At 35.8% G+C, this 9,756-nt stretch overlaps 1 protein-coding gene across 1 annotated transcript; it reads left to right on the top strand.

The window, feature by feature from the left end:
• Window positions 1-228: 228 nt before the first annotated feature.
• On the top strand, window positions 229-8,005 carry LOC110761605 (indigoidine synthase A family protein). The gene is made up of 14 exons (XM_021964104.2): window positions 229-424; window positions 555-651; window positions 1,026-1,136; window positions 1,467-1,549; window positions 3,040-3,099; window positions 3,231-3,291; window positions 4,710-4,816; window positions 4,920-4,997; window positions 5,721-5,766; window positions 5,873-5,993; window positions 6,099-6,184; window positions 6,385-6,468; window positions 7,642-7,691; window positions 7,777-8,005. The coding sequence occupies exons 1-13, from the start codon at window positions 350-352 to the stop codon at window positions 7,662-7,664; spliced, it is 1,032 nt and encodes a 343-aa protein (XP_021819796.1). The 5' UTR covers window positions 229-349; the 3' UTR covers window positions 7,665-7,691; window positions 7,777-8,005.
• Window positions 8,006-9,756: the final 1,751 nt, after the last annotated feature.

Raw genomic sequence — 9,756 nt, forward strand, 5'->3', positions numbered from 1 at the left:
CAAATGAGTGAAAATGCTGTAACACTATGATATGGATTGAAGGAAAATACTTGGAATAACAATATGAAATTTGGGCTTATGAAGCAACCCTTGACCTCTTTAAGTGGGGTTTTTGGAACTCAAAGTTATCTGGTTAATAACTACATTCAGTTGTACAACTTTATATATGTGTATCCTACGGAAGAGCAAAAGCTCTACAGCCAGCCACTACCAACAATACTAACTACAAAATAAGAACAACTATATCCTATAAAACCCACTACTTGTCCCATCTTAAAACACCAAGCAGAGTCCTAAACTACAACAGGAAATATAATATTACGTAACACGCTACTGCAAAGCAAAGGGAATGGCGTCGTCTTCTTCGGCTCTCTCAAGACTCTCTAATCTCCGCGGACACTTACATCCCTCGCACTCAAATAAGGTACCTAACACTCCAATCATACCTTCCCCTCTTTTTCTTTCGTTTAATCATTTGGTTTCCTTTTTCTTTTTGACATTGTCTACCAAATTTCACATTTTTAGAATTTTTATTTTCCATTTTCTTTTTTAAGGGTGGTGTGGGGTTTATCAAGATTTCTCCAGAGGTTTCTGAAGCTTTGTCAAATGGCCATGCTGTTGTTGCTCTTGAATCCACCATTATTTCCCATGGTAATTCTCTCTCTCTCTCTCTCTCTCTCTCTCTCTCTCTCTCTCTCTCATTATGTAATTTGTTGTATTTTCAGTTGTTTTCCTTTTCCTTTTCTCCCATGATTTTCCCTTTTGAGTTAATTGAATGAAACCCAATTTGGATTTTGTATGCTATCATAATTCATTTGATTTTGATACATTATACATAGCGCTTTGACACAATGGTTTGAGTTACTTCGAATGACATGGTTGCGGGTTTGATTCGTGGAAAGAGGAGTATGGCTCCGTACTGATAGCTGATTATGTGTGAATAGGTTCATGGACAGTGCTTATGTGTATGTGAGGAACTGCACTTTTTGACTTTCTTGCTGAATTTTGTTTTTCCTTATGTTCAGGGATGCCCTATCCTAAGAACTTGGAAACCGCAAGGCAAGTTGAGGCAGTTGTGAGGGAAAATGGAGCTGTTCCTGCCACGATTGCTATTTTGGATGGCATACCTTGTGTAGGTGTTTATATTTAACTTTGTTCTTCTGTTTTCTTGATGAATATTTACGCTTAGAGGTAGCTTTTGTTAAATTCTAATATATGTCTTCTTATGATTGTGCTATGATTTGCCCCACTGGTTACAAAGCGAAATTTGTCCCACCGAATTACAAACTAGTGGGATAAAATTACTTAGCGATTTCAGAAAATACTATACAGTATTCTTATGGAATGGTATCATTTGCTAAGAGAATTTTTGTCACAAATTAAATTATTACTCTGGAGGGTGCTTGATGACATGATTCTTTTCTTTTTGTTTTTCCTTTTTGTTGCCTAATTATTTCTTTGTGTAGGTCTGAGTATGGAAGAACTGGAGAAGCTTGCCAATCTCGGACCCAGAGCTCAGAAGACAGCTCGAAGAGACATCGCACATGTTGTGAGTAACTGATGCTTTGCACTTATTCTATCTGATATCCAATATGATCAATGGAACATGCTGAACTCTTAGTTTTATATTCTGTGTTGTGCTGCTAGCCATATATGGTGATAGCAGAAGACGTGCCAAGAAGTTGACAAGTTTAGACCCACATAATTTTTGAAAGCCAAGGATTAAAATATCGGCCATGCAAATAATATCGGGCCTCCAATTTACGGATATTTCGGGGGATATATCGTTATCGTTTTAGGTATCAGAAAAAAATCAACAAAAATGACAGATATAGGCATTGAAACACATAATTTTAGTGTAAAACTTTCATAGATGTTATGTACATTATCAATGAATGTATTGAACAAATAAAACTCAAAATTTACTAATAATAAGATAATACATATGATGAAATATAAGTGGTATGTAATGCGCATTAATGAAAACTTTGAAAATAAAATGTTGATTAGAATGGATAAACCATGCATAAATCCATAGTTTGTTTAAACATTGGATTACAATTTAGATAAGTGTCCATCTACATAAATGAAGAGCTTCTATGAGGTTCAAACAATGAGGAACAACCATATAGATTCATACAATAGTCATAACAAGTCATGTAACCCGAGCAGTTTGTAAGCCATGTTTGAACATAGTGCACATAGGTCTCTCTTGTGCTCCCTACTGTCCTCCCATGTATGGGATAGTTAGGATTAACCCAACTAGTAGATCCATAATCTGTTTCATCATCTTGAGCTCCATAACTAGTTCCACTATAATTAGACATGACATAACTATAGCCATCATAAGATTCATTTGAGTTAGTACTAGATCTAGTTCTTATGCTCATAGATCCAAAACTGATCGCCATGTCCTCTTCAGATGGATTGGAGGTATGTGGGCAGTGGACTGTGCATTGATTCTTCATATTAATAATTTATAGGGTTCTGAGCAAGGATTAGCTATTTTTAGGTTTCAATTTGCTTCAATTGCCTTCAAAACTTCCGAATTTTTTTTGGGTTCTGTTATGGGTATCGGGAAATATCAGGGATATCGGCAAAATATCGGGGATATCGCACTTATCGAGGATATATCGTCGATATAGGGGAAGATATGGCCTTACCCCCCAGTATCAGTGTTGACAGTTGAAAATACCGACATATTGGCCGATATATCGGTGTATCGGCTGATATTTCAATCCTTGGTGAAAGCACACCTCAATACTTGTACCACCATAAAATGATTATTTTGTTGGCTTCAATCAGTGGCATTGAACTTACATGTTCAAAATCATCTGCTACCTATACTTCTGTTTTTATTAGCATGCTGGTTTCTACATAAAATAACCTTCATAGCCACATAGTTATGAGGTTCCCTACTCTGTTATGATGTATGCTCAAGAAATTTCTGACAAATGGAATTCCTGAATCGTCGCTATAATTTCTCCACGGTCATTTCTGATGCTAAATTTACAAGATGACGAGCTGACTCTTGTTTAGGTGGCAACCAGAGGGAATGGAGCAACTACTGTTTCTGCAACCATGTTTTTTGCTTCTATGGTAACCAATCTATGATCAGCTTTCCCGGAGGACTTATTTTCGTGTTTACTTTATACAAAGATAAAGAAAGCTATTTCTGTCATTATATTAATGAATGTTTTTCTAATACTTAATACTGCATATTCTTGCAGGTTGGCATACCATTGTTTGTTACTGGAGGGATTGGAGGAGTACATAGACATGGCGAGCATAGTGAGTTCAATGCTACATATATATTGGTGTTATTTATTACAAACAGTCCATAAAAGAAACCGACTTTGTTCATGTCTCCACCCATGCTTTTGGATATCAAAAGTCAAAGAGTCATGACTTCATATGGCCATATTCCTAATATCTTCATTGTTGATGTTTCTCCTAATCCAAGCCAATTCATATGGCTTCTGTGTTACTTGAGTCTATGGCTCACCAAATGGTCTATATTGGAGTACAGATAAGCAACATAGTAGACAAAGGACTCTAATGTAGGACAGATTAGGAACCCTTCTATGTCGGCTTGTATCCTTGGCCTTCTTTTGGAGTAGATTAGGTTCTAGATATTATGTAGATGGCAGAACAGGTTTAGGGTTTTTTATATCACATTCTGGCTGGGGAATTTAATAGGCAAACAGGGGATGACTTTCTAGAAATCCGGATGTATGGCTTTTCTAGGAAGCAGCAGATTATGGGTTTTGAGGATTTTTAAAAGTTTACTTGAGGGTTTTGGTATTCAGGTTTAAATTGGGAATAAAAAAAATGGCTGGGAAATTTAGTAGGCAGATAGGTCCTGCTCTCTGGAAATCTAGGTGCAGGGCTGTTCAGGGAAGCAGCTGATATATGGTTTTTCAGGGCTGTTTAAAATGGTTATTTGAGGTTTAGAACTTTTGGTTTAATCGGGTAAGAAAAATATCTACTGATGATGCTGCAAAGAAGTCAGAAAAAGAGGGATTTTGGGACCCCTCTAGGGATGTGAACACTAACTTATGAACTGTTACAAATACATATGCATACGCAGACTCCATTAACACATTCTGCACACTCAAAATAGTGAATATCCCATTGCCCAATGCTAAGTTAAGGACTAGAATCATTAGGGTTTAGGGTTAACTGAGACTGTTCAGAACATAATTTTTGAAACCATATAAGATCCATTGTCATCTGTTGTCACATATTGGCCCTATAGAGATGAAATAATTCTTGGACAACTTAACATGCACAAACATGTTGTAACCATTGCTTTCAAAAAAGTTATCCATTGAATTCTGTGAAAAGAAATAGAAACCAACAGCAGTCTACAGTATCTTTCTTACCAAAATGTATGTGAAACTTTAACTTGTGGATAATTACTGCTCATATATAAAGGCCCCTAGATTTCTATAGCTGGAGATTATCATTGTAAGTCCTTTTGCCCATTGTTGCATAACTTCGTCTGTGGCTCTTATGTGCATGCTGCAACTCAACCAGATAAGACTCGCATGTTTATCTTGCCTCATATGGTTCATATAAAGAAATTGATATTTATTTGAAACTCTACACCTTGGGCCCAAAAAATGTTTGCAGACTTCCGTTCAGATGTTAAAGGAGTGTGTTATGGTGCGATATTAATGTTACAAAATTTTATTTTCCTTTTGCAGCAATGGACATATCCTCTGATCTTACTGAGCTTGGAAGGACACCAGTAGCTGTCATCTCTGCTGGTGTAAAATCAATATTGGATATCCCAAGGACCCTTGAATATTTGGTCTGCACTAAACTATCTCATGTATATGATTGCAAGTAATAGAGCGCAGATTGTCAACTATAAATAACTGTTTTGTTTTTTTTATTGAAAAAAAAAAAAAAAGGAAACTCAGGGAGTTTGTGTTGCTGCTTATAGGACCAATGAATTTCCAGCATTTTTCTCTGAAACAAGTGGTTGCAAGGTATTGATGGTCAACTCTCTTTCAAAATGCTACATTTCTCCATCTAACAACAATAGTTTGATCAATGTTGTTCTATCCTCAATCAAATTCGAGTTTAAAAATGGCGTTTAACCACAATTTTGCCGTACGTGCTTGTGTTTTCCGTTTCCGCTTTTACCATATTTTCTATGGAATAAAACCCATCCACGTGAAGTTGAGTTCACTTGATCATCTTGATGGCTAGAAAATGATCAGCGAAACCTCTTTAGAGGTTAGTAGGAAGAAAAACTGTCCCTGATTGTGCGTCTGGAGCAGACTGAATGTTAGCCTCTCTCTCATTGCGATATGTTGGCCCAACTGCTAGGCTCATGAGCCTTAGCACAATTGGCATGGGAGAGGTGGGGTGGGGATAAAGACCCTAGGTTCAACTGCTATGTTCAGTTCTCAAGTAACTGGTCAACTGAGGATCACCGTTTTCTTTGGTTACAGTGGAGCACCATTTTGTTATTGCTGAACTGGGACAGAATCAAAGAAACACATGTCTCTCTGTTCAGAGAAATGCTAAGTGTGAAATTTAGAAAACTTTATGGTGATAATACATGGAAGGAAAGAAGACTGTGCTCAGCTTATATGCAAATGCAGAAAACTTTATGTTGGACCAATTATGCCCACATGTTTAACATAATTTGTTTCAAATATATATCTGACTGATGGCTTTTGTTCAATCATGACTTGAAAATCTAGGTGCCTTGCCGTGTAGATACCCCAGAAGACTGTGCTCAGCTTATAGGCAAGTTACAAAAGTGAATTCATTTATTTTTCTAGAAGAAATTATATGCAAAATTTAAAGTAATACCCCTGTTGTGAATGTTCTTATTTTATTTTTTGTTTTATAGATGCGAACCTGAAACTTGAGCTTGGAACTGGAATTTTGATTGCCGTTCCAATTCCTAAAGAGCACGCAGCTTCTGGAAGGTTAATTGAGTCTGCAATAAAGAGAGCTCTTGAAGAAGCTAGGTAAACTGATTTTCCTCTCATCAATAATCTACTGTCACCTGTTTCTGTTAATAATATTTTTTACTCATCTTTTTAAATATACTGAAAATGAATTTGCTTTGTCAGGGATAAGAACATAATTGGAAATGCTGCAACTCCATTTTTGCTTGCAAGAGTGAATGAATTAACTGGAGGAGCTTCTCTGGCTTCAAGTATCCTTTATCTATTATTCTTTGCACAATAATATTGATATGTTCATTTTCTGTGTCCTAACATATGGTGGTGACTTTTCCAAGTCTAAGATGTATTGGAGGCTGTCTTGGAAAGCATTTCTTAGGCATTGCAGTATGAAGAATAATGCACTTGTTGATGTTGTTTGATTTATCAACTCAGTTTCTTAACCAACAATTAGACATTGCACTGGTGAAGAACAATGCACTTGTTGGTGCTAAAATTTCCGTAGCACTTGTGCAGATTAAAGAACGTGAAAATAAAGGTGGGCAATTCTTGTTTATTTGCCATTATAATGACAAGAAAAATCATGTGTGTATTATCAAAGAAAAATATTTCTTTAGGTATGTAAGTAATGAATTGATTCATGACGTCACATAATAATTGGGAAGGGAAGCCACCAAGCAGTACTGAGTGGCTGGAGAATGGTTGAAAGGACAACGCATCCTGTTAATGCCTGTCACTGGAGGAATGTTATCATCTGTGGACATTGTCCTATCAGATTTTTGTAGGGAGGTGAAGTTGATGGCAGATTTTTAAAATGCTTTGCATGAGGCTGTGCTGAGGGGCGGATGGAGAGGATGAAGTTGGATGCAGCTTTGCAATCGTAAGCAGTTGCATGTTAACATCTTTCTATGTGGCTGTACTGGAGGGTCCACTTTAGTTTTCCTAGCATTGCAATTTAGAAAGCAAATGCAACACCATAGGTGGAATCTTTTGTATGGACAGCCACCCGAGAGAAGGTTTACCTATTGCGGATATGATTGTTAGAGGAAGGGTTTGCGAGTAGATGAATATGCAAGAAGGTTGAAGAAATGGTGTTTCATTTAGTTAATTCATTGCCTAGTTATTTGGAAATTTGGTGCTATATTTTGAATTTATGGTATTTTTGGTCCAGATAAGGTAAAGACAAGATAACATGGTAGACTGTTTTAAAACAAGAATAATGATTGAATAGAACTAAAAAGAATTGAAGTGAACCTCCTTGTGCATCTTACGGTGTTATGTTTAGGAAGAAACAGTACAGCTTTCCCTTTATGAGGTGGAACATTCCAGCTTGGACATAAAAATTATTCTTTGATTGGTTGAAGAAGGTTCATTCTTTATCGTTTCCTTCTTTTTAGATTTGTCTTTCCTATTTTCTGTTTAAGTTATTGCATCATGTACACTGTTGGCATGGCATCCCCTTGGCAACTTTTTAGATTTGATTGCCAAGGATTGAAGTATATCATCTAATGGAATGCTACCATCACTCTGATTATCATATTGGTGTACTCTTTGAGAGGATGCTTAGTTACTGGTATTCTAAAAACCATCAAATTATGCATGATTTTACTGATACAACTAAGATTCCTTGTAGCGTGCACGATCTTACTTGATTTCACTAGTGCAAGTAAGCTGCCTATTCACTTATGAAAACTGGATTGATTTTCGACAGGTGGTGTGAAGACGACGCTATAGGCCTCAAAATGTTTCAACCCAGATCTGGTAACCAGTCACTTGACAAGCTCAGTAATTTTTGTTTTGTTCATGGTCATTTGAGTTTATAACTTTCAGTACGTGATAAATGCAGTGACGATGAAATGGCCAATGTGTGAGTTTCTCATCCGAAAATGTACATTTAGTTGCTCTCGTCAGAAAATGTACATTAGTTGCCATGATACCCATTTAAGCTATGGTACAAGTATTCTTCGCTGAACACTGCATCTTCCTACCCAAGAAAAATAATTACACTCAAAATTGTGTTGGTTGGATGGTTTATATGCATTTCTGATTTTAATAAAAAAAAAAATTTGTGAACATGCATTTCTGAAATGTCCCTTCATATTTTGTCAAGAAGAAAAAAAAGGGCAATTTGATCCTCTCAATTTCATTGCTCTTTAATTTGTGTACTCATTTTCTTGGCACTTTGTCACTTCCTCGAAGGCAATTTAAAGCATTTTGCCGCTACTATGGGAATCGCTTTACTTTGTGGACAAAATACTCATTAGAGGTCTCTCAAACGTCAGTGTACACTTGTAGGAGATGTAACATGTTAAAATTGAGAGCATTTTTGCTCACCACCAATTAAGGGTGGTAAGCATTACCGCAACGTCAATTTCCGTTTGATAAGTGTGATTTAATCTATTTGTTACACGAATTTTAAAAGTTAAACTCATCCAACCACCATTAGGTTAAACTCATCACAGCCAAGTAAAAATGTTGTCGTTAACATTAATCACAAATTTGAAGGTTTCATTCCTAAATCGCATGTTCTTATTCTCTAATAAACTACAATTTGGCTGATTTCATCATAAATTTCTACACCAGAGGGAATTTGAGAGGTGAATACAAAATTATCTTTCTATGTTCGGCATTATTGAGGCCATTATCATTGAAAATATGTAAATTTACGAAACTTTCATCTTCCTACCGGATAAATGACTATAGGATTCGCAATTTGATAATATGAAATGCAGGATAAACGACAATAGAGCAATATATTAGATGTTTCATAATGAAACTGCCAAACAAAGAATTTTTTAAGGTTAAAAGTCACTTTTGGTCCCTGTAATTTGGCACTTCAACCACTTTTGACCATGTAGTTTCAATTTCGTCAATTTTGATCTTGTAGTTTCGTATTTATAGCAATTCAAGGACAAGTTAGTATTCCTGTCAATTTCTTTGATGATGCAAGGGGCAATTTCGTCAACCCAAAATCCTTGAGCATAAAAGCTCTTCTGAAACTCCCCTAATTTCATATTAGGGCTTGAAATTGGTCATTTGGGTTTAGGGTTCTTCAAAAATTGGGATTAGTGGTTGAATTTCGAGCCCTAAAAGAAATATAAACATTCAGTCTTTTAATTAGTGCAAATATGTGCACAAAGTTATGTATTTCTTGGTTTTATTTCTTTTCTTTTCTTATCATTTTCATGTGCATTGATATTCGGAATAGGCTTAATTGTTTTGTTTCATTTTGCAATATGTTGTATATTATGGTGGACCACATATTATGAAAAATAAAGGAGTATTTAACATGTTTGAAAATGAGATGTCTCTTGTTGGTTGTCTTGTTGTCATTGGTCGAGACATGATCCATATGTTGGCTTCTGAAAAAGATAAGCGCCGGTATTCTCGATATCTTCTAGGTCTTATAGAGAAAACATCAAGGAGATATATGTGGCTTTTGATTATAATATCTGTAGCATTAATCATCTATCAATTCTTTTGGGCTACGCATTAAGATGGTAAAAATTGTAGTCGGGCAATTTTCTGGTTGGGTTGATTAGAATCAAGTCCCAACAATTATTCACTTTTTGAGGTATTAAGTCAACAAGCCTTCTTAGAGCATCTCCAAGGGAGATGTCAAATACCAAACATCAAATTTTATTTTGATGGCTGATGTGGCAATTTGACATCTTACACAGCTTTACACTCCACCCGATATGTCAAATTAAATTATTATTTTATTACATTTTAGTGTTGATTTATTTTTAATTAAAAAGAATAGAAAAGAAAAAATAATAAAATATTCATTTGACATCTTGCTTTTGGGATGTCAAAAATAACATCT

The sequence above is a fragment of the Prunus avium genome, chromosome 4, assembly GCF_965620075.1.
Source record: "Prunus avium chromosome 4, drPruAviu1.hap1.1, whole genome shotgun sequence".
NCBI classification, from domain to species: Eukaryota; Viridiplantae; Streptophyta; class Magnoliopsida; order Rosales; family Rosaceae; genus Prunus; species Prunus avium.